Source organism: Ammospiza caudacuta, chromosome 10, assembly GCF_027887145.1.
Source record: "Ammospiza caudacuta isolate bAmmCau1 chromosome 10, bAmmCau1.pri, whole genome shotgun sequence".
Lineage (NCBI taxonomy): Eukaryota > Metazoa > Chordata > Aves > Passeriformes > Passerellidae > Ammospiza > Ammospiza caudacuta.
Window position 1 is genome coordinate 15,354,302 of NC_080602.1, and position 25,893 is coordinate 15,380,194.

General features: G+C 38.6%; 1 protein-coding gene across 1 annotated transcript in view; it reads left to right on the forward strand.

Moving 5' to 3' along the window:
* Positions 1–25,893, forward strand: part of PRTG (protogenin) — a 73,370-nt gene that overhangs the window by 20,935 nt on the left and 26,542 nt on the right. The window contains exons 3-11 of the mRNA XM_058811085.1: positions 7,065–7,209; positions 8,209–8,342; positions 8,600–8,737; positions 9,840–9,998; positions 10,581–10,740; positions 11,279–11,526; positions 15,395–15,559; positions 16,492–16,797; positions 17,646–17,834. Coding sequence (XP_058667068.1) covers positions 7,065–7,209; positions 8,209–8,342; positions 8,600–8,737; positions 9,840–9,998; positions 10,581–10,740; positions 11,279–11,526; positions 15,395–15,559; positions 16,492–16,797; positions 17,646–17,834 — 1,644 coding nt within the window. The remainder of the gene's footprint in view (positions 1–7,064; positions 7,210–8,208; positions 8,343–8,599; positions 8,738–9,839; positions 9,999–10,580; positions 10,741–11,278; positions 11,527–15,394; positions 15,560–16,491; positions 16,798–17,645; positions 17,835–25,893) is intronic.

Consider the following 25,893-nt stretch of genomic DNA (forward strand, 5'->3'; position numbering starts at 1 on the left):
CAGTGAAAGCTTTCTTTAATTACCCCTATGTGCAGAGCATTTTCTGGTCCCTCCAAAACTCAGAATGTGATTTTGAAAGGGTTTTTCAGGCTAATGCCTCAGAAAAATTTGCTTCTTAGATACAAGAGTACTGTTCTGTGAACTGAAACATGAGGAGCACATGGTGTGAAGGATCAGTTTTGTCTAAAGGGAATGTCAATTTTTGGAATGTCAGTTTTCATGGCCAAACCTGGCTCATATTCTGTGCTTGTGTCTTTCGTGCTGTAGAAATGAGGTTTCTAATCTTGTTAGCTTTTTGCAATATTTGGAAAAAAAAATTTAAAAAAATTAAATTATTATTGTTTAGGTTTGTGTTTTCAGGGACCCAAGTTATAGTGCTAAGCTAGCAGCTCATAAAAATGCAGTTCTGTAATTTCCCACTCTGCAGTGTTTTCCAGAGCATCAGAATGATTCCTGTAGGTTATCATTGTGTTCTGTAAAAGCTGTATTCTGATCCAACTTCTCTAAAATGTTAAAATGCCTGCTAGGAGATTCTAAATGGCAAATGGTTAAAGCAATTGTGGGATAGAGGGATTATTAGGTTTCCCATATCAATTATTGATAGTGTCAAATCAATGTGGCAGTTTCAGTCTCATTTAACCTCCCTGTTATTTAATTGTGAGGTAATAGTTTGAGTCTGGACTCCTTTTTCAATGCAATTCTGAACCATCATCCTTAAAATTGCTGCTACATTGTTCATACTAAAGGGAAGGATTTTCTTCCTCAGATTTGGTATCGGTAATCAATCTGTTTCTTGATTTGGTCTCTCTCTTATTTTTCTTTCTTCCTTCAAATTTTTCTCTTCTGTTACATAATATCTGATTTGGGTGTCATTTCCCCCACACTTTTATGTGTAACCTCTAGATTTCACAGGAAAGTTATTTTCTTTTTCGTATTGAGAAATTACATGTCACAATTGTGGCCAACCAATATGTTTCTGTCACGTGTCCTTAGGTCTGTCTGTCTTGCCTTCTTTCTAAGAGTGGGTTTGTAGTAATCAGCTTCAAAGAACAAAGGAAAGGCAGGAATTAAAACTAAAATAGGAAGCTGGGAAACAAACCAGCAAGGTAAAATGAATGCCCTTTAGCAGGATGACCACATTTCCAGGCAGTTTGTGTGCATACTGATTTGAAGTCATGTCTAACCGTTTAGTGTTAGTACCTCATTAAAACCCAGGGATTAATAGCAGCAATCTCCTTGTTGCACATTAAGAGGATTTAGTTTTATTTGGGATTAGAGGGTACAAGGTGCCATTCTAGCAAAGCTTTTCCCAAGATATCGGTGAGATGAAGTGAGATAGCTTAAAGACTCTGGTTTTTCTAACTATTGCAGTTATGCTGCACACACACACACGTATGGATTTTAAAACTGTGGTGAACTGGTTCGCTAATCCTTTAAAATGTATGCTACCTTTGGAAGTGAAATTGTCTGGAAAAGCTTGTTTGAAGTGTAAGGAAAGGCAGTTGGAGTTGGAAAGGCACTGAAGGTGTAGTGGGGCCTGGGTTACTTCAAGGACATTAAAATCTGTGGGTCCTGGTGTTGGAGATTGCATCTGTAATCAAGACTTCCCTGTGCTTTAGAGAAGGATAAGGTGCAGGATTCTGCTCTCCTCTCCTGCAGCTACACAGGGCTTGGAACAGGATGGGTCATTATTCTCCTCCTCTTTCCCCTCCTACAGGTGTTTCTCAGCATGCAAGTGAGAGAAAACCATCCTGAGAGCCTTAAGTTATAGCTGAGAAGAGGCCTGTGAACACTGTGGTCCCCTCCCTGGTTTTAGATTTTTAGAGAAGGAGAAAACAGTTGTGTAGTTGTTTTATTACTATCAGTTGCTTTTTGTTAGGCTAGCACAACTCATTAACATACCAATGTGTGATAGCATTTACTGCCAGGGATTATTAATGCAGAGAAAGAAAAATACAGTTTGAAAATTCTTGTGTAATAAGTGCCTGATATAGCATTCTTCAGAAATTTCATTGAGTTCTTAACATGTGGGCAGTGATGTCAGCAGCCTGTATGATTTATCTAATTATTTATTTTTTTAATGCCACCTCTGATTATTTTTTTTAAAGCAACTAATTTTGTTCTAATTAAGTTTAAGTATTAGGCTTTCAGCATGATTTGGTTATTAATAAAACTAAGTGTATTAAACCAAAGTTTTAGCCAATAGTAGCACAAAACCATGCAATTTCAGAATATCTCTCTGCAATGCAAGTTTGTAGAAAAAGTATGTTTTAGTTAAGCTTATTTTTCCAACCATCCTGGCAGAAATCAAAAATAACAGCTTTAGTGAAAAAGCCACACTTGGCATTTTATCAGAAGAGTTAAATCTCTGGTAATTTATAAGAATGCCATTTTGAATTACAGTGTTTTATAACAGTCAGAATGAACTGACACTTTCCCTTTGTGCCTGAAAGGGCCAAATGTGTTCTGGATGGTATCACTTCCCCTTACAGATGGAGCTCAGCTCCATCTCAGCTCAGTTGTTTGCCTTAAATAATGGCCATTAGAGGAGGGAGATGTGCAGACAATGAGTGAGATAAAGTCTTTGCAGATGCAGTTGCCTCCCTTGTTTGCCCGTTCCATGCCAATACATTTCCATTCAGCAGCCTCACCTGAACTTCCCATGCTGGAGCTAAAACCTCTTCTTGCTTTTTCTGGTCTTGCAAATATACAAAGAAGTATTAGGGAAAACAGGGAGCAATGACTCTCATTAATCAGTAAGACTATCACTTCTCTCCTGAGATGCCTTTCCCAGACCTAATCAGATCCCAGATCTTTTAATCTTTCCTTACAGGTCAGGTTCTTTTTCTCCTGAAATCTCTTATTTTTATGCCTCACATTTTAAAAATAGTAATTCTAGGTCAAACAACACTTGATTAAAGTTTCAGAGGGTGAGTGTAAGAAATCACTCTGCTTGTGGTAGCACATGCAGGATGCCCTTTCACAGTAATCCCTTTTCACTTACAGTTATGAAAATCTTTAACCATATTGCTGTGTTTGTGTGACATTGACCTCTGAACTGTATGTAATAAGTAGAACTTTGACTACAGAAAAACTTAATTTTTGCTAGCATTTCTTGGGAAACTCAGGGAAGATTCACCCATTGTATCACTTGATGACAGCCCCAGCTCTGTGTACTCCACATGCTTGTTCAGAAATGGGGAGAAGGGCTGTGTGTCTGCAGTCTTGCCAAGTGTCTGCATCTGTCAGTATATACTCAAATTAAGTTTATTCCAAATCTAGATCCAGACCAAAGTGTGCCATTTGAGCAGCAAATCATTGGAAATGTGTGTCTATATAGCCAAGAGGCATGGCAGAATGCCTTTCATAATCTCTTCTAAGCCTCATTCCTAGAGAATCAATCATTTCTCAATCCAGAGAAACTGCAAAACTTCAAGAAAATATGTGCAAATTGGCTTTGGTGTTACATTACAATACACATGTGTATTTGTTGGATTTTTCAACAGTATCAGAGAGAGTACATCACAAAATCTGGATCAAGAAGACAAGGGTTATCATGTGTTTCCCTGAAATCTATTTCTTTGGGAAAAGCCATAGCTTCTCTTTAACATACAAGTTTATTTTTCTCAAATGAAATCTCTTCACCAGAGAGTTAAAAAAAATGGGAAGATTCTTGGTTTCACTTCAAGGGTTAGGTAGGGCTACTGTGAAATTCTCAATAGCATTAACAGATGCCTTGTATAAATGGCATTATCCACTTTTGTCCTTTCCACCTGAGCAGTTCATCTCTGTGAGTGGCCATTATCTCTTGAGAAACACTAAAGCCTCACCATCAGGTACAGTTTCTCAAAATTTAGTGCATTCTGGTTACTTGAAAACTGTGCTACTGTTTCAGTTCTGGGTTTATCTTTCATTCTTTCAGGTTTTTTATTTCACAGTTGCAGTCCAGTCTTGGGCTAGAGTCAGCTGTGATGAAACAGTAATCAACATGTTGGTTGTTGGAATTTCTTTTGTGTCTTAGGAAAGCTCATTCAGAAAATGAGTTCATAATGTGTGCAAGCAGAAAGTGCAGTGTGTAAGGGAGCAGGTCACTGGATTGGTGTTGCAGCAAGCTTCAGAACTTCATTTCAGGAGGGAATAAAGTGGATGTGTGTTATGCTTCTTTTTTGCTGGTTTGCTTGGTCTTTTTCTTTCCTTAATTAAAGTCAGTGAAGGTCTGCTGCTGCATACAAACAAACAAAAGGTGCATGAGTTCCTTAAGTTTGACTTCTTCATACCTTAATGGTTAAATCTGTAAACCTGTCTAGGTACATAGAGAGTTTTTACATGATGCAGGATAGTCCATCCTGCATCCATCCAGGATCCTCAGTCCATATGCATCAGGAGCAGTTCTCCAGTACTTCATCACCGCGTCACAGAAAGCATCACTTGGGTTTGAACCCGTGGATATTTGCCTCAATGGTAAATGAAGGAACTCATACCTGAACTGAAGTCTGATTTCTCTCTGCATAGATAACATTGGTGACATAAATCACACAGTTCTGCCCAGTAAAGATCTTCATTCTCAGAAGTCACTGTGCAAATACATGCACCTATCACATAAATTTCAGGAATTTATACAAGTCAATACGGTTTTTAGTTATTGTCTTCTGCTTCTGTTTGATATCTTGCAAGTTAATAAGGGTGAGAGCATCAGCTTCCCAGAGCAGCATTAATCATTTTCTTTTGGCTGTAAATCTGGGATCAGCATGATTAAATAGACTGGAGAAGTGGAGGAAAACTCAAATAAAAAGGCACTTACATTTATTGCATTGCAGGGTTGTTTTTGGGAGCAGGGTATGTCTCTTGAGACTTTGTTTCTTATCCATTTTATAGAGCTCTGGCCTCTTAACAGTGCTGTTTTAATGACTTGTTCTTGGGTTCTGAGCTGGAATCAGTGTTTGCCAGGAAAACAAGCCTGTTACAAAGAGGTCAGATTTCACGAGACAGCAATAGACTTGTAAAAACAGATTTTACTGGAACAAATAAAGTCAGAATCGAGAAGAAACCTGAGATGTACGTAAAGAAAGATACAGAGGGAGCAAGTATTGAGCTAAACTGATAAACAATGTAGGAACTTAGATAAGAGGTAAGCGAGAATTTTGTTTCTAAAATCTCCATTTAGTAGCATTAATAAGGTTTTTTTAAAGATTTTGAGCAGTTCTTCATAGTTGTGACTTTTGCTGTCTTTAAAGATGAATTTTCAGGGGAAAGACATTGTTCCTGCTCAGGTGGAAAAATGTTCTTTGCGTATCAGCTTCAATTAGCAACTTTCACTGGACTTTATCTATACAGTGTAGAACCTGCTCTTGCCTGCTCTTGTGATGGCATTTTGTGGTCTGTGAAATACTAATTGTCCTCAGTTTGCTTTGTAATTCTGCAGGGTGTCACTTCTGTCTTTAATCTATAGCTGTAATGTACTGAGTGCATGGAAGTAAATAATTATTTTTATATACATAAATGAAATTGTGTATATACACAAATAAAACACATATTGTGTTTCATTTGTCTCACTGTGTCTCTTTAAGTAATTGTACCAATATAAGAAAATTCTAGGTAATTTATAGTTCCAATGGAGATGAAACTTTGAAAGCTGTGAAAGAGCTTTGCTTCAGTAAGCCTCTATGATTACCTTTCTGCTTTGTTGCAGTGATACTTTTTAATGCCACTGGCTGTGGTGCAGCTGTGCTACAGAATGGTTTTGAAACTCACATTGCATTGGTTTGGATTATTCCTATCATTTATGCTTTTATTACATTCCTAGAGAGTCTGTTTTGAAATATGAGCAGACTTGGCTAATTTGCTGCATCATAGTTTCAGTAAATAAATGAAGAATGAAAAGCATTTTATTTTCTGTTAAGAAAGAAAATCTGTTGAGAATGGCACTAGGGAAATGTTATTCTGAATCCATGCATTTGTGTAGGGAGAAATTAGAACCAAGAAGACGAGAAGAAAGTAACACAAGCTTGGATTCCTTTTCCATTAATAACCAAGTAAAATAGAGAAATTATTTAAACACAAAACTTGAATATTAAGATCTTGAATATTAATATCTATTGCAACCATATTTCTGTATCATTTATACAGGAGTAGAAATTTAATTGGAAGCTGATTTTTTAAAAAACAGAAGAAGTACCATTAGGTTTACAGAGATTGTTCCCTCTGCAGTTATAGGGGGTGGAAATGTGTGACATTATTTGTGTTGATTTAGCCAAAAGGAGTTGCTTCTGAAGAATTTTTCTGTTAGTTGTTCTGTAAATAGCAGTAAATAAGCAATTAATTAGCAGGTTTTGTATTACTTTCCCTTGATTTTGAGCAAGAAAATCCAACAACTGATCAATTTCTTAGCTATTAGCTGCTGAGTATCTATTGATCTTCCACTTCAGTTGGCTCAATATTGTGAACTCCTCAAGTTGTAGATGCTCAAAATAACATTGGTCCTCTGGGCATCAGACATTAGCTTGTGACTGCTCAGACTGTTGGGATAAAAGTGTTCTCACTTGCTTAAACTTATTTTGTGAATTTTTTTTATATTTTGATTTCTTTTTCTTACCACACATGAACTTGTACAACTTTGCAAATGCTTTGTTCTATTAAAGTGAGTCAGGAAGCAAAAGTTGTTTTGGAAATTTGCTATTGCAGTCAAATTTTTTAAGGCTGTCCCAAATTAGTTGTATTGACTTGAACTTTGTTAGTCCAATAATTTATATGGTTTCCAGCTGCATGCCAGTCAATTTGTATGCTTAATTCTATTTGAGCGTGTCATATTTATTTTCATTGAAACATTTTTTTTCTGAATTAGGTTAAAGCAAAGTTATTTTAAGTAAAACTTCAACCAGTGAAAACAGGCTATTGACCTAAGTTGACAAGGCAGTTAGATCCATCTTTCTTTGCATACAGAAATAAAAGGGCTATGTGAAGTATTTCTGGGTATTTTTAGAAGTTGATCTATGAACTAGAGTTTGATTTAACCAGGATTTTTTTCTCACTTCAGTCGCTTAAAATTGATATTCTCTTGTTTTTAGCCATTTCTGCATTTGAGATCCAGCCACTTTCAACTGAAGTCCAAGAAGGTGGAGTAGCTCGATTTGCCTGTAAAATAACAGCAAACCCTCCTGCCACTGTGACATGGGAAGTGAATAGAACAACCTTACCCTTAGTCATGGACAGGTATGTAGGGTTATACATTTTAGAATGTCTTTTATTGTTTGCTATCGTTTTGGTCCTGCTGCAAGAAGAAAATCTGGATACTTCCATTGCCAATACATTAAAAAGGTTCCATGTCAACTATTGAAATAGCCGGTCATAGATATGTTGCTAATGAATTTTAAATAGGTGTTATGAGTGCAGGCCAGAGTCACCCTCTGTTATCTGCACAGCAATCACTGGTCTTTGAGTTCTTATTGGTGAATTTTGTATGAAGTCATCCTCAGGAGCAGGCATTGCAGTGGGGAATGGAATGGGTGAGCTTTGGCTCTGGGGGTTGCTTGAACTAGTGGGATTGCTTTCACTGAAGAATTGATGCTGAACTTGTTTTCTTTAGAGGGACAATAAAGAATTACATATACAGAAAATTGAGATAAAACACATGAAACCAGGGAAATTCTATGTAAGGGGGTCTTCTCATGAACTGATGAACTTGAAGAATGTAGTTTGCTCTCTGCTAGATTCTTTTTCATGTCCAGTTTGTGTTCATTGAACTGACTCCTGTGCTTTTTGACTTGTAACTCCATTTGAAGGTGTCTAAGATACCCTTCATGTAAAAGAAGAAAAAAAGAGAAACTAAAAACTGAAACCCTAGGTGGGTTTCTGGGAACTGTACACCAGTTATGCCCATATATCAGAAACTGCTGTAAAAAGTCAGCCAACCTGAACAGTATGGATGTAGTAGCAGGCTAGAGAAGGCTGGGATGGTTGATTCTGGGGGTGAGAAAGATCTGCTTGTTGAAAGTAAATTCCTCTGCTCTCATTGTGGTGCTGAGGGGAATTTTGCCTGTAGTTCAGAAAGGCAGGAAGGTGAGTCATGTATTGGGAATGTTTTTGAGTCTCCAGCCTGCTGTTCCCGGGTCAGTGTAGCAATGACTGTTTGTAAATCAAGGAGTTAATTCCCCGACCCTGTTCACTGGCTGAATGTTTATCTACATTTTTTATTTTTGGTTTCTGTGGCAGGATAACTGCTCTGCCTACAGGAGTGCTTCAGATCTATGGTGTTGAGCAGAAGGATGCTGGGAATTACCGATGTGTTGCCACAACTGCAGCCAATAGACGTAAGAGTGCCGAGGCAGTGCTGAGTGTTATTCCAGGTATTTACCACGTGAGATTTCCTTTCAGTGGCACTATCTTCCTTTTCTTACAGTATAGCAAAAACTCTTAAAAGCCTTAAAAAGCTATAGTTGAACCACTTGTCCAAATAATTTTGCTTGCTTTTATCTTGTGCTAAAATATTGTTCAATGTAAGTTTCCCCAATCAACATCCCAAAAAAAACCTGTTTTATTTAATATTTGAGTTTTTGTTCAACTGTGCTCACTTTTTATCTTTTTTTTTTTAATCTCTCCAAAGCCTCAGACTTGAAGCCTTTTCACAAGCCATCTATAATAGCTGGTCCTCAAAACATTACAGCATCTCTTCATCAAACTGTCATACTGGAGTGTGTAGCCACAGGGAATCCAAAGCCAATCATCTCCTGGAGCCGGTTAGGTAGGTCTTAAAATTACAGCATGCCACCTTCAGCCTGTGGAGAGGAAGTAAAACTGGAAAGAAAGGATTTGTGCAATTAGGTTTCTGTTCTGAGGCTTTGTGCAGTAGGTAACCATTAGCAGGTTAAGGTAGGATGAGTGAAGCACTTTCAGTTCTGTGCTTCAGTGCTGCTGTCAAAAAGCCCCAAGGTTTTCTGAAGCTTTGGACTCCCTGCTTCTGCTGTCAGTCTGCGCTGCCCCGGGCACAGGGACAGGCAGGGTGGTGACTGGAGTAGAACTGGGGATGGGGGCAGGTTGGGATGGCTGCGTCCATGAAACAGACCTGTTAAGTGTTCCTTTCACTCTTCTTCTTAGAAGCCCTGTGAGAATGTGGTTTGCACCTGGTGCTAAGGGGCCATTTGGACTATGAATAGATAAACCCGGGACAATCAGCTTGGAAGGGGAGAAGAGGGAATGCAGCAAGAATAATAACATTGAGCAGTGCATCACATTTTTTTCATGAAAACTGCTTTCTGTTTTCATTCCAACATGTACCTAAATCTGGAAGTCAGGACTGTATGTGTAGAAGCAAACCATGAAAATTTTCCCTTCATTTTTATTTCTCAAAGTGTAAGAAATAAATGTATCTTTCCTGGTTGATTCAGTGGCTTTTACAGACAAACAAGTAGGAAAAAAGTTCACATTATAATCATAGAATATTTGGTGTGAAAATAGGAGAAAGTGCATGGTGCTCAAATGTGTTAGTTTTATCTGCAGCGTAATTCAGGAGATGGTTGATCACTGTTTGTAAAGATGATGTGGTGGTTGGTAGGGATGAACTGAATCATAGTGCTAGGCAGATGGGAGGCTAACTTCAACTGAGGTGAATTCCAGACATAAACCACATAAGAAGTTGTGAGGCCCAGCCATCTGAATGGTCAGGTAGCTAGTGAAGAGCAAAGTAAATGCAAAATGGAAACCTCTGAAAGTTCAGTTGTGATTTCCTTTGCATTTTTTGACTTTTATATACTCTAATCCAAACCATCACTGCATAGACAGCCCAATTTAGTTCAGTTATTTAGATGAACAGCCTTGTAACCCCCTTGATCTGCTCTCTCCCACAGACCACAAGTCCATTGATGTGTTCCACACGCGGGTCCTGGGCAACGGGAACCTGCTGATCTCGGACGTGCGGGTGCAGCACTCTGGGGTCTACGTCTGCCGCGCCACCATCCCCGGCACGCGCAACTTCACCGTGGCCATGGCCACCCTCACCGTGCTGGGTGAGCCCCTTCCCTTGCAGTGTGAACGCCCTGTGGCTGTCCTGAGCCCTGCTGGGTGCTGGGCTCATGGTTTATCTCAAACATCGTGTGCCAGGGACTGCAGGGAGGCTGCAGAGATTGAGCGGATCACACAACTGTGGCTGCGTTCTTCTGGCTGTTGACTTAGATGGGAAGTGTCAGATACTCCAGATTTGAGTTGTGAACTGGCTCTTGGAGATAGCCAGGTGCAATGTTTGCTCTGGGAAGACAGGCTTTCAACACAGAAAAAAACCCTGTAACCAAGCAGAAATATGTAATATGTGTTTATGAGAGAACAGTATGTCATATTCTGGAGTTTGATTTGTTTGTATCCATAAATGCATGAACAAAAATATTATCTGTGCAGATAGGGTATCTTTAAACAAATGTGCTTTGTTCACAAGGAATGTGCTTTCTGCTTGTGGACATATGTGTTTGAGTGGCTTGAGGAGAGAGGTTTTTATTTGGGAAACCAATTATTATTATTATTATTGTTGACTGTCTTTGCATTTGTAGAGGCTTGATTTTTTTAAACTATTTTTTCCTCTTGTAACTTATCTGTAGCTCCACCTTCATTTGTGGAATGGCCAGAAAGCTTAACAAGGCCTAGAGCTGGTACTGCTCGTTTTGCTTGTCAAGCAGAAGGAAATCCTGCCCCCAAAATTTCATGGTTGAAAAATGGAAGGAGAATACACTCCAATGGTAGAATAAAAATGTACAACAGGTAAGATTGCAATTGCTGTAGGTGAGCTGTGCTAGTGATGTGCTACCAAAAGATGACATTGCAGTAGACAATCAAGATAGAACTCAAGTCAACCTGCAATGGGGCATTAAATGTAGTGATGGATGCACATTAATCAACACCGAAAATCAGTAAGGCTTATTATACCAGGCAATATTATTATTATTATTATTGTTATTGTTGATGTTATTATTATTATTATTATTATTATTATTATTATTATTATTATTATTATACCTGCCATGACAAGCTTAAGGGTCAGCTTTTTGCAGTGAAGTTTTGTTTTCACTGTGCCTGGCTTTGCAGGCACAAACAGAAACATGGCAGGTTTTGCAGAATGCTTCAGGGTGCTAAATTTCACTGCTGAGCATCCATTTGGAATAGAGGAATTTGTGGCATGTAAGTCAATTATACTAAACTTAGGAAACAGAGGCAAACATAACTGTTTCACTTATGTGTAGCTAAGTTTATCCAAGATGTGAGCTTCTTTTCCACCTCTTTTTCCTCCTTTTGGATGCAGTAAATTGGTGATTAACCAGATCATTCCTGAAGATGATGCCATTTACCAGTGCATGGCTGAGAACAGCCAGGGCTCCATTCTGTCCAGGGCCAGGCTGACAGTGGTGATGTCAGAGGACAGGCCCAGTGCTCCTTACAACGTCCACGCTGAAACCATGTCCAGCTCAGCAATCCTGCTGGCCTGGGAGAGGCCTCTCTACAACTCAGACAAAGTGATTGCATACTCTGTGCATTACATGAAAGCTGAAGGTAAGCAGTTTGATTTCAATGCCATCTCATGATTTGAATGTGACAAGAGCTTGAATGTCCTTGCAAAGACTGTCAGATGTGAATGGCTCATATTCAGGGCTGCATCAGAGCATTCCAGGATATCAATGCATACTGCAGTCAACAGGGGGAAAAGTGCTTTTTCCGCATAATCTCATTTTGGGACTGTGTTCTTCCAGCTTACCTGTGTCTGATGGCTCCAGTGAGCAGATCCTGAAGTTAGGACAGAACCTTGGAAGCTGGGCCCTCTGTAGTGCTCTCTGGATTTCCCTCTGTCCTCAGCAGGAATTTCTGCCTTTCCTCTCAGTGTGTGCATGGCAGGAAAGAACAGAGCATACAGCAGAGTCCTGGAGGCTTACAGAGCTGAACTTCTCACCAAAGAATGCTCTTCTGTCTAGATCCCCAAATTCTTGTGACTTTACTGGCTTTCATATATTTTGGAGTGGAATAGTTGATACTTTGTCTTCACTACCTTCTCTTAAAAGGAATATCGGCCAAATGGTAAAATCTACTCTTCTCTCATCCCTTGGTCTCCTGCAATGAGAAAAGTCTATTCAAATGCTGGATGGCCATGAGTGGCTTATCCCAGTGTCTGAAATGATATACAAGTTCCTGTATAGAATGGAATGGGTAGTTGGAATAAAAATGAGTAACTAGACAATTTAAAATCCCTTAGTATTATGTAATTGCTTTAAGGTAATTTAAGGTGGTAGGAAACAGCCATTTCTCAAGAGCAGAAGGTGATGGCTTAATAACTTGAAAAATTGTTTGTGCATGGCTTCCAGTGAGGTGCATTGCAACCCTCTTTTCTTGGAGTGATTTCTGTTTCCACTGCTATTCAGTAAGTGGTTTATTCAAGGACAGGACTGCAGATGCTCAGCCCTGTGTGGAATACCAGCCTGCCATCTGCTAAGCAGAGGACAGGAAGGACAGCTTAATTACTCTAATGCTGATGCAGGAATAGCCACATTTGCTTTTGCAAGTGGGATATTTCAGGACACAGGAGAATTTTGTCTGGAGGAAGGAAGGAAGGAAAGAGTTTTAAAAGATAATGAGAACAAGAGGGGTGGGAAATTACCCCCTACTCTTTCAGTCACTGAGGTATTGTGCTCACAATCCCCTCTTAGAGCTAATATGAATAAAGTCACACTGGATAATTTATCTGGGTAATTGTGGAGAGCAGAGACCAGATAACTTCAAAGAAACTGGGAAAGTGTCCTTAGGGAAGTTTGTGCAGGAAATAATCTTGCAGAGTAGGGAAAGGAGGTATCTTCTGGAATAAGTTTTTTGCAAAATGATTTTGCAGCCCCTGCCTTATTTGCTTGCTTATCCAAAGGTTATATTTTGTGAAATGAGGTTATAGCTTGTCTTGGTGTAAAAAACAAAACAAACTTCAAATAAAAGCAAGCAGTCAAACAGAAACTTCTGAATTATTTGAACATACTTTCTCAAATACCCATTTTTTTCATCTTTCCTGACTGACTTGTGGTATTTATTTTATTTAATATAATGTTGTTGTGCATCCTTTCACATTAATGAAAAAATTCACACAAGGAGAGTGGAGAAGGCTGTGTAAAGAGGAGTAATTACAGTGGTGGGATTCAAAATGTAGGTGATCTGCATGTAACATGATTTCACAGTATCAGAAATTTGCATCAGAACTTAATAGTTGCTTTTGTCTTATTTTATAGAAAATTGGTGAACTTGACAGGCTAGTGGACTGCAATTCTGTAAAAATAACAACTTTCTAAGTGATAGAGTGGTAGCCTATAAACCTTTCTGAGGATCTTGCTCTCATATCAGAAGCATTATTGAAAGTCTAGAAAATGCCTTTGTGAAAAATTATCACATCAACCATCCCTGTAATGTAAATTTAGAAACAACTGCATTCAAAGAAATGAAAATTAAATATTAAGGAAAATATTTTTATGAGATTCACACTGTACCAGGTTGGTTCTAACATAGACTGTTGACATTGTCAACATCTTATTTACTCTCTAAGAATTCTAGATAATTATGTATTAATGTAAATATTATGTATTAATGTATTGCTTTCGTTATTCCTTTCAGCTTGTCTTTCCCCATTCCACCCTCAAACCTGTTTCTGACCATAATGAAGGTTAAAAATTATCTCAGATACATCTGACCTGACTAGGTTTTATCATTGCTTGAAGCTTCTTATGAACATAAATGTATAAACAAAAAAGTTATGGATGTATTGCTCTCTTCCTTTAGTTAGGAACCTCCTTTGCAAGTGTGAGGAAAGAACATAGCATTGCCAAAGGAAAGCAATGTTTGCCAAGTCTCCTGAGCTGTACTGATGTTTATGATTACATAAACTTTATGGAAAGCAAAACTGGATAATGCATGAATTGTATGCAGTTTTAAAGAGGTTTTTTGTAGACATCACAGTGTGGTAGGTGCTTTGAATACAAAAGATGCCATCACTTATTGTTACATTTCACAACTCACATATTCTGATGTTTCACTGTAGAAACAACTTCAGGTTCTCTTCCCTATATAAAAAAAGTTAGTGTTTTAATCAAGCTAGTTGAAAAAACTAACAGGTGTGGGTTTTGTGTGTTTGTTTTTTGTTTCTTTTAGCAGAATATTTTACATTCAAATTGGGGTCATAGTAGCAAGAAGAATAAGGGTCTGATGAGCGTGCATGTTGGAGTGTGTTAATTCCTTGTTAGTGATTTAGAAAAGGCACAAAGGGGACACTGATTGTGGTGGAAGGCCAGCCTTGTTCTCTATTATGGCTGTTTCATTAGGGCCTCTGCATGAGGCCCAGCAATCCATTCAATGAGAGAACAAGTCCTTTTAATTTGAGCTCAAGGATCTTGTTTAGCAGGTCAGAAATCGTGCCTTGCAATTCCTAATTAACAAGTCATTAACTAGTCTGTTGTGAGATGCTCGTAATCTTGTCTAATTAAAATGCTATCAAGTTAATTCATAAATGTGGGAAAACTTAATGGTGGAATTTGCCTTTGGTTTTGTTTATAAATTCAGTTGTGAAGAGGAGGAGCTGGCTCTTACAGAGTTTTGATTAAGTTGACATGCACTTGGTGTGAATTGTTCCTTAACACAGCAGCTTTCACCACACTTGCTCCACTTTATAGCCTTCCTCTATAGGAATAAAGCCCAGCAAAGACAAGGACTGCTGCATGCATTGCTATGCATATTTTAGTGTGAATTGCTGACAATTTTTTCTTTTTTTTTTTTTATTTTTTAACAACTTGCTAAGGAGCCAAACATTTTTGAAGATTATTCTGGTCTGTTCTTATTGGCCTTTCTCCAAATTAAAATAAAAAACGTGTCAATCAAATGTAATAGTACTTTCAGGGCTAAAATGAGATCCTTTTGCTGAATAAATTATTTTTGTTTGTTTCTTTTGGGGGGCAGGAGGGTGTTTGTTTTGTTTTTGATGGAGTGGAGCCCTCACATTCCTCACAGTCTGCTATAGAAAGGCTCTGTAAATAGGTTTTGAAAAAAAAACCCTGACTCTAAACAAATAGATTTAGAAGCTGGGTATGAATGATAAGGCTATTAGAGCTTGTCTGTTGTGTTACTGTACAGTGAGCACAGTTTGTTGTGACTAATGCTAAATAGGGTTTAGAGTTGCATTCAGCATCCCTTATTGAGGAAAATCCTGAAGCACCACAACCTATACTGCAGCAAGACACAGTTACTCCTGTGCATAAAAGAGCTTTTGCTGAACAGGGTTTTAAAAATAGAGGCAGGCTGGGGAAGAACATGAAATTAACTTCATGAGATCTTAAAGGCAAGATACTGTGATGTATGGGGATTTTCAGCAATTTTTGTTTGTCTAACCCTTGTTTTATACCAGGCTTAAATAATGAAGAGTACCAAGTGGTGATTGGAAATGATACAACCCATTACATCATTGATGACTTGGAGCCAGCCAGCAACTACACCTTCTATATTGTGGCTTACATGCCTTTGGGAGCCAGTCAGATGTCAGATCATGTCACTCAGCACACCCTTGAAGATGGTAAGAAGTTATTTTGGTGAATGTTCTTATCTGCACTGAGTCAAACTGTGCAGTCCAGTGGTAGCAGTTTCTTGAGGGTCTTGAATTTCTCTTGGTACCAGTGAGACTTCTGGATACCACAGTGCAAGGCAGCAGCTCACAAAAGGAATGAGAATAAAATAACATTCTGGCAGAGCAGCACTGTGTGTTACACAGTCTCTTTCTGTGCTGAAAGGCATTTCATTAAATCATGTCAATAACTATTCTAGATCTTTGAGAACTCCTTTCATGATGAGAATTTGACATTAGCCTAGGATTTAGGCTACTGTCAATTTTTTAAAAGATTTTTTAAAAAAAATTAACCTGCTGTTTTGGTTTTTTTGTGTCTGTGTGCCTTTTGTAGTAGAATCAGAATTTTGTAAAAGACCCCCCTGACTATTTCTGTGCAATGATTTAATTAATCTGAACATCATGGCAACAACACACTGCTTAGTGTAGATCATTAGATCTGATTAATAAGTTCTGACAGGGTTAAGCTTTGGCAGCATGGAACACTGCCATTTCTAGCTGTCTGCAGGTCACTTTATCAGGACCCTCATTACATGGTAAGGGGAAGAAAACATGCACCAAGTATTCGGCTGCAGGTTGTTGTCTGGGCCCTGGGTTGGAGCTGCTGCATCAAACCCTGACAGGCAGTGTGTCACACCAGTCAGGTGCTGATTGCCTTTGAGTACTGCTGGCAGCAATAAGAGAAGAAATGGCCTTACAGAAAAAAGTTAGCTTAAGCTGTTCTGCATGCAGCAGGTGAGAAGTGTCCAATTATCATTAAGACTCTACAGAACTTGCTGGATTATTTAGTTTTACATTCCTGGCATCTCATTGTAGTCTAATGTATCAGACAAGAATTTTCTGTCTTTTCCCTGAGCTCAAAAGCTTTGTCTTTGCCTTTTTAGTTCCCTTGAGAGCACCTGAGATCAGTTTGACGAGCAGGAGCCCTACAGACATTCTCATCTCTTGGCTGCCAATCCCTGCCAAGTACCGGAGGGGGCAGGTGGTGCTGTACCGTGTGTCCTTCAGGCTGAGCACCGAGAGCAAGGTGCAGGTGCTGGAGCTGCCGGGCACCGCTGACGAGCACCTGCTGGAGGGGCTGAGGCCCGACAGCCTCTACCTGGTGCGCATCACTGCGGCCACCAGGGTGGGCTGGGGAGAGGCGTCCCTGTGGACCTCGCACCGCACCCCCAAAGCCACCAGCGTCAGAGGTAAGGCTCGGCAGGCTGGGCACTCAGCAGCACGGGCTTTGGGCTTGTTGGATTTCTAAATTTTCTTAATTCAAATTGTATAGAACGAGGCTAGAAACTAAAGCATCTGAGCAGCTCACAAACATGAACTAGAGTTTCCTGTGCTATTTTGTTCAGTGTAAAATACATTTCTACAAACTGGAACGCTGCACATTAGCGTTGTAATGTTCTAATAAAGGATCTCAGTTGTTTCATGTGTGTTTGTACTGCATGCATCTTTTGAATATGCAAATTGACTTGATACATGAAGTCTAATTTGTTATAATTGAGCTTTGACTTTTATTATCATTTAGTAATGTCGTGCAGAAGAACATTCATCTTCACAAAATAGCTTGAAAACTATGCAGATTTGAATTTTTAACTTTATTCTTTAGCTGTAGTTCACATCCTTCTGCTTTGGATTTAATTGAGTTTTGACTGCTATAGTGAATTATTAACACTTGATGAAGTGTGATGGTGTTGTTAATCATATTTGCTTTGGCTCGCTTTAAAGCAGGAAGGAACTTTGTAATTATCTTTGGAATGTTTTCATTTTTGCTTAAAAAGAACTACCTCATAAATTTATTTACTTATTTATTAAGATGCAGAATTAAAAGCTTTTTCTATTCTGTTGTATTCTAAATTATGTTATTAGATTTAGGTTATAGGGAGTCAGATATCATAAGAAAGAAATAATTACATGACTACACAGATGAGAGAGAATCAAAGTCTGAAGTGAAGTTTGGACTGATAGACATCCAGATTTTTGCATGAAAAATGCTTTTTCTGGACCACAAGACTATTTTCTGTCTGTATTTCTGTAACCCCAGCCCCGAAGTCTCCCGAGCTGCGTTTGGAGCCCATGAACTGCACGACCATTGCTGTGCAGTGGCAGCAGGATGCCGAGGACCCCGCTGCTGTGCAGGGCTACAAACTCTACTACAAGGAGGAGGGGCAGCAGGAGAATGGACCCATCCTGCTGGATGCCAGTGACCTGGAATATACTGTCAGTGGTTTGGGTGAGTGTACAAAATTCTTCCCAACTGTTTTGGAAGATAGTGACACCTTAGAGAGCTTAAATCAGTAGACCTGTAAGGCAGCAGAGTTAGGTTTGGCCACCTGTTTGCCCAGCAATAAGCTTTGCAATCTTGAGTTAGGCTGCTGAGGGAATAATCCTCTCACAAAGTATGTGTTGCACAGCACTTAGATAACCAGATCTTGTAAATCATAAGCTGGAAGGACACCCAACTACTTATCGCAAGATACAGAACTTAGTTAGTAAATACTGCAAGTAAATGATATGTCTTTTTAATATGCACTTTAATATGCAGGTTTTTAATATTTTTGGTGTTTATGCCTGATCTAGGAACAGTGAACAATTAATACAAAACACTAAAGCTTTTTTTCTGCTATTTTTAGCCTATTTCTGTATTACTTGCAGCCTTTGTCACAGGTGTACTACATGACAAGCACTGCTTGTTCAACATAGAAGCAAGTAGCTCTTGTGCTTGTTATAATCCTGTTAATATTTTTTAGGAGTACTGGTAAATATTTGCAGGACTGAGCACAGACCTTGCTGCGTACCACTGGAGTCCTTCCACTGATCACCTGACTCCCTTTCCTCCTGTAGCTCTTGCAATGTGTATTATCACAGATGTGTTGGGATCATCCCAAGGTAGAAGGTACTTTGTTTACATGCAAAACTGAGAGTTTCTTTCATCAAAAGATGCAATCTATCACATAATCAGCAAAAGTAAAATAGGACTTGACACTTGCTGTTTGAAATGTGTTGAGATAGTTTACTTGGTGGTATTGTGGAGAATTAATCTTGACTCAGTTATCAAAGTTGACCTGCAGTCTTAACTAGGTCAAATGCCTTCCTGACCATGCTCAAATATTCTCATCTGCTGCATACAGTTGAGATACAATTTTAGGGGAGATTTGAGAGGAGTATTCTGGTCTGTTAACTGGACAACTGACCATCTGTGACCATTTCCAGCCAGAGCATCTGGCAGTGGCCGACTGTTTAACAGAGTTGAGAGACAAAAGAGCACCTCTGAGAGCACAGAAAGGATGTGGTGTCTGTGTGTCCTGGGACAGAAGTGCATAAATCTTTTTCTTATTATGCAATAAAAAGCTGTAATTTCAAACATGTGCAAACTTATTAACAAGGTGATCTACATGATATGGATTTTCTCATCCCACTAATAGTCTTTACATGAAAATACTATTTTACAGAATTATATTAAAATGTATATTATCTGTGTTGTTTTTGTTAGATTTTCTTTATATTAAGCATGTAGACAAATGAGAAAATGGAAAAAAAGTGAGTTTGGAAATTATAACTTTTACATGGTCACAATTGACTGAGTTGCAAGAAGGAAGAATTCATGTGCTTGAGTTAACCATTCAGTCATGATGCATGTGATGTGTTGAGTGTTTATTCTTTATCATAATTCTCAGTATCTAAATATGGTGACCAAAACATGATACATTCCATATACTCTGATTGCTGTAATTTATATTTTTCCTATCTACATAATTTGTGCTGGTGCAGACTGGTTTCACTGAAGAGTAGTTTTTGGGGGTTTTTTTAATGGGATGAATTGGGTTACTTGAAGTATATATCAGATATGAACTTTCCTAAGTTTCTTTGCTGGCTTCTTTCTTTTTTTTTTTTTTTTATAGCATTTATAGTAAAAGGCATTCGTCACTACAGCTACAAAAGACTCAGCTCAGGAAAATTGATTAGGTCATGATTTTCCACTGCTAAGATGATTACTTACACTGTAGCTTGGAAAGCTCACAGAGACTTCTCATAGTGATAGTGCCTTTGCCAAACTGCCTCCTTGAAATACTTGTGCATGCCAAATTATTTCTTAGAAAGCAGTACACAGCCAATCTTCTGCCCCTGGCAGCTGCACACCTGGTGATTATAGCAGGTAGAATTATATGCAGTACATAAATCCACAGAGACTGTAGCCACATCCACACATTAAGAAGGTGATTTGTTCATCTTTTTATTTCTCGTGAATAATCTAAGTCATTTGGACCAGTACATTTCTTTATTTATTCATTTAAAAATTAAAACTATTAGTTATTAGGAAGTGGTCCTACCTGGTACAAATTGAGGTGTGACAAGGCAAGCCACCACACTGGGGTTTATGACTATGATAAACTGATTTTTCATGAACTGGACAGAGGTTTTGAGCACTGATGTTCTGTCACCCATTTGCCTCTCCTGAGGACACTAAACTCCTGATTTATTGACAGAGTCTTTAAAATACATGTCTTCATTATGAGCTACAGGAGTTAGAATACTGCAAGTGTGAAACTTGAAGGGGAGAGGTGTGTGTGTTAAGACTTTTGGTGTAACACATGTTGGATAATATGGTCAAAAGGAAGGGTTATTCCTAATTTGAAAGAATATGCTCACAGTCCTAGGGGCTTCCCAGTAAAGAAGGAGCAGTTTCTCATGCATTATCTGTTGCCACTGAATTTATACGGCTTCCAAACACTCCCTCTTCATGTCTTTGTCATGACTGCAGCTGCCCTACATGCCCTGTTCTTCTGCATAGTTAATAAACTGCAGATAGACTTCTAGTGACATTTAGAGCATGTCAGTACATCTGTCCATGGAACTTTCTGCAGATGTTGGTACAAATGCCAGTTGTGCAAGATACGTGTATTAAAGAGGACATTCCACTTACCCTGTGGCAATTAGAGTGCATCACAAAATGAGAGTTCATGATTGTCTCTAACTAGAGAGAACATTAGCATTGTTATTACAAGCACTGCTGATTGCTTGGTTGTGGGTAGCTTTGATATAACTACTATAAATGATTGCAAATGTCTACAGGAGGACTCTTGATGGAAGTATAATTATGATAGATAAAGCAGGATCAGCCATGTTAGTGTGAAATAATTGACAATGATTAAACATGGAATGTAGCAATATGAATATTATGCTGCATATTTTTAGTCTCTTGTTGGTTCCCACCTTGTGTTCTGAGATGTGACCTCTCTTTCTTCAGTGTAGGTCTACCCAGTTACTTCTCTGTATTTTTAAACTGGATTATTTACATGATAGTCACCATGTAAATAGAATTAAATGATTTGATCATTTATTCTCAAAATAAATATCCACATTTTCACAGACATTTGTTTGTGTTAAAGGTCTTTGCATTTGTTTTTCAATAGCAGGCCATTTCCTAGTCCAGTGTAAAATTCCATTATTACTTGAATGTGCTACAGGAGCAGACCCTTGGCTGCATACCATGCATTTTTGCCTCTATTTTTAATTCCTCCATTTCTTCCTCCTGGTTTAGAGATTTTTCCTTCACAGAAAGTCTTTCATTGTGAGGCTTGATAAGTCTGCTGGTACCAGGTAATGGTTCAGGATGTGTGTTCAGAAGCTGAAGTGAGTTTTGCTGGTGGAAGAGTTTGTTGGGGAACCTTATGGTTTTACATTACCCACTGGCATTTTTTTGTGCCCCAACTGAGTACTTTTGGAAAAAAAATTAGATTCTGTCAGAGTCATGTGTGTGATGTACTCCAAAAAGTTTGGTCTTAATCAGAAAAGCTTTCCTGTCAGAAAGCTCTTCTATGTTCTGCCTCTTCCCAGTTACAGAGAGGAGAAATAAAGCAAAGTGCATTTCCCAGTGTTCCTTGACCTGGACAATATTTCCAAGTGAAGAATTTGCCAAAGCCTGAATGACACAAAGGCATATTTTGTGACCCTGCATGGCACTCCCCTTTGGAAAGGGAGCTTCTGCTGAAGAATTAGCCAGCTACCTTCTACACTTAGGATTCCCCCAGAGACTCGGCCTTCAGTTGTTTAATTTCCCTGGGATCTATTTATATTGTGTTACAGCCATGACTGCAGCTAAGCTTTAGTCCAGGGCAGCAAAGATGACAAGGTCATTCAACAGTCCATAGAAATTGAATAAGGATGTGTAAGAAGAGTCAGTGCAAAGAATTCCTCCAGTTAAGCTGCCTGCTGCACATCACCCAAGCTTCTCTTGTAATGATCCTGTTAAAGTGCTTTAAAGTTTCATAAAGCAGCTGATAGGGTGGTGAGATAGCACACAGCAGTTTCATTTGCACCATATTGCAAATTAATGTGCTGGAAAAATGTAAGTTTTAAAAACTTAATGGCATCTCTGACAGTGTTGATGCTATCTTTCTTAAGAACAGCAAATGCTGAAGTACTGAGAAAGAACACTAAGTGCATTTCATGTGTTAATGGAGTCATTTCTGAAAGCTGGGGCTGTAATTTCAGTTTTATCTCATGTTTTGTTGGTGTCAAAATGTAGCCTCACATGCTTGTATTTAACAGCTCTGGAATACTGAAAATTGTGTATATGGGAGTTGATATTGCTTTTTGTTTATAAGTTACTGTGGAAATTTAGTTTGGAATTCCCATACAAATTCAAGGAGCCAGGCATTCCTACAGTTTCATGAAGTGATGTGAAAGAAACATGGGTTATTCTTGAGAAATATTTTTTTTTTCATTGTTAACTGTTCTCAAATGGCATTAAAGAAAATATAACTTAGTATAACAGATGTACTTTTTTTCTGCTTGAGGTATTTTACATCAGATCAGACATCCACAGTTAGTGGAATGCTGACTTGAACAAAAAGACAGCTCTGTTAAAAAAAGAATCAGAAATTGCTTTAGTTCTTAAAAAATATCAACTAAAAGCTCAGTTTTCCTGCTTGGAAAGCCAGATGATTGCACTGCCTGCTGTATATACTGTGGTCATGATATTTACATTGTTACATAGTGGAAAGTGTGTAATAGCTCAGTAGGTGAGCAGGACAAATATTATCATTTATTTCCACTGTTTACAGCTGGGTCAGTCTAGTGTTTACTCCTGCTGATTACATCCTTAAACTAAACCTCTTATCTGTCAATTCTCCTGATTGTGTGTAACAGCCTTGCTACTACTACTTATCAGCTAAAACATAAGGGATTTGCTGAGAGGGGAGGAGGAATTGGTCAAATTGCACAGGAATAAAACCAAAAGCCCTGGAAGTAAACTGGGCATGTTTAAAATCAGCTAACTGTGACCCCTTTCTCTTCCCCAGCCATGGCAGATAATGTATATTTGTAGTTAACAAAGCCAAGCTCTTGCCCAGTCCTGCTATGAGAGTGCTTCTGTGGCACCTCAATAAAAAAGAGACACACATTCCTGGCTCCAGTCATGAAAGACAGACCTGTCACCACTCTAAATGAGTCTGTCTTCCAAATGCAGACATGACATATCTGCATATCATTTTTTCCTGTTCTTTTTTCCTTTCAAATTTTGAAAGTTAGATTATAGATTAGAAGAGAGAATGGAGGGAGCTTTATTACCCTGTGACTTTTTTACCTGTAAGATATCAAAGCAAATGCTTCTTTGATAAGCTTTTACCTCTTTTATATAAGAACCATATTGCATTTTACAGGCTGTAAATGCACACAGAGATCAAACTGGGTTTTGTGTTTTGTTGTGATTTAGAAACTGCTGCATCGTGTTTTGTTTCCAGTGTATGGCAGTGCTAGTAATTTCTCCAGGCCTGTTTGTAGCTGAGAGCTCCCTTTAGCCTCAGATTTACCATCCATGCTTGTGGAATACCAGGCTGAGTGGCAGAGGCAGGGAAGGCATCAAATCTCTGTCCTGTGTGGCATTTCTGCTCATGTATTGTTGGTCTGTGTGCAGCTGTGCTGTACTGGGGGAGTAGCAGGAGGCTGCACAGGGCAGACACACTGACACAGGGTGAGCAGACAGGGGTTCCAGACTCACCCACTGGCTTCATGCCTTCCTTATGGAGGGAAAATACTGCACTGCTCTGCTTAGGTGAAAAATTGATTCATCAGGGTTGTAAATTGAATTCTTACTGGGCAAAACTGAAGCTGATGTTGAAGTCTGTGGCCCTTTGTTGGAGCTTGTCAGCCTGGCTTCCATTGCATCCACTGTGTCTTGGGCAAAGCTTTATTTAAGCACTGAGTGGGAATCCCAGATAATATCAGCTTGTTCTGAGCAGCTTTGCTGGGGAGTAGCCAGTTAACTGTCAGCTGCTAATGCTGCATACCTTCTGTGCACTTCAAGTGACACATCTGTAAAAAACTGTAATGCCTTCCTTCCTGGGCAGTTCTGCCATTATTTGTTTTGCGCTGTGCAATATTGCAGATTTGTATCATTATTGCATATTTTCACTTTAATTTCTGTTCTTAAAAAGATTGCTTTGTCCTCTGTTTTCTGTCAGAATTTAAATTTACCTCTATTAAAGAAATTGGATTTATGTGTTTTTCTAAACCACATCACAGTTACTTCTGCCCATATTTTCTTTTTTTTGAAAGTAAATATTATTTTCATACAGTTCATTTCTAGTGGAAAGCTTTAATTAATTTTTAATATCTTTGCCAATTTTAAATTACATCACCAACATCTAGGTTACCAATTTAGTCAGTAATCAACTGCACTGGAATACTGACATTTGTAACATCTGCATTAGCAGCATAACTTGTTTTGGTGTTGATTAAAATGCTATTTATGACAGACCCTTATGAAGAGGAATCCCTGGGCTTTCTTTTACTCAACAACAGACTCATGGAATGTTGAGTAAAAACTCTAAAACTCGTGGAAATGTATTAATTTGTCAGAATGATAAGCACTTAATCTTGCGTCAGAAAGATGCATTCTTTCTCTCTTATTTAAAAGCTTTCATGAACAGGTAGTTTGTGTTTTGGAAGGATTTTTATGTCTAACATATTTTTATGAAACCTTCTGGAACATGCTGTGGTCCAGTTTGAACTCTGTTATGTGGGAAAATAGTCATGATACCCTCATCTGAACATGCCTTGGCAACTTCCCAAGTTAGTGGCTCTTTGAAGGGGAAGCACATGGCAGGGGAGTAGATCCTCAGTGCAGAGTAAACATTGAGTGTACTGTACTTAAAAATCAAAATGAGGAGTGCTAAGACAAGTTAAGCCCTGCACTAGAGAGATCCTGTGAGCTGTCAGGAGTGGGAAGTGTCACTGCCTGGGACAATGCCTTGTAGCAATGTTAAAGGTAATAATGTAAAGATAAGGGCTTTGCTGAGGCAACAGGAGCAATCCTGTTCCACGGGCCCACTCCAGCAGCATGGAGGGCTTTTGCCTATTTTTGAGACTTTTGCCTCTTTATCAACCCATAACTGAATTGGACACATTTTTCCCAGGGGATCAGATTAATTGTGTAACAACTCAAAGAACTGGAATCAAGGGTGCTTCAAAGTAGGAGGAGAAGATTTTTGCACTCTGGCAAAATAACTTGCCAGCCTGCAGTGAAACAAAAGGTGTTCTCCTCAGGGTATTTAAAGGTAAACTTTTCCACGGTGGGAAAGTGATTAGAATCTTGCAGGAAATGCTCTCTGCTGCTCTGTGGTCCTGGGGTAGGAATTCCAGCGTTTAGAGCTAAACCTGTGTGGGAATTCAGCTGGGAGATTGTGTCATGTTGATTGAGTAACAGTTAGGATGCATGCAAATAGTGTTGCATTGTTCATTTGCTGGAGCTGAAGGTTAAAATTTGCTTAATGAAAGGACATATTGATCACTCCTTACAATAAGAAAGTAGTAAATAACTTTAAATTAAGAACCAGCAAAATGTTTTTAGGTATTACAATGAAGATGTAATGAGTACATTTTGATAGCTGTAAAGTAAAAGTGACCACTAAATAAAGACTTGATTTCTTGAAACTGGAAAATAAGTTAAATGTATAACCCCCGTTTAAAGCTAAAAATTTGCAAGCAGATAATGATGGCAGGAATGGCCAGATAAGTGATAAAGTTTCTTAAACAAAACAACAAAATAAACCAAATAAAAGAACCGCAGAAATCTGAACTGCTATGTACATTCCTGCTGTACAATCCCTTTTAGATTTAAACAGAACTTTAAATATGGTGGGTGGTTTTTTGTCCCCTCCTTTTTTTTCCTGGAATGAGAGGATTTGTCTCTGGGAGACAGCATTATTTAATTTGCTATTTATTGGACTTCATTAGTAAAATACTTAAGTCCTGGATTGCAAAGAAACTGCTCCTTGGAGAAAGCTTAG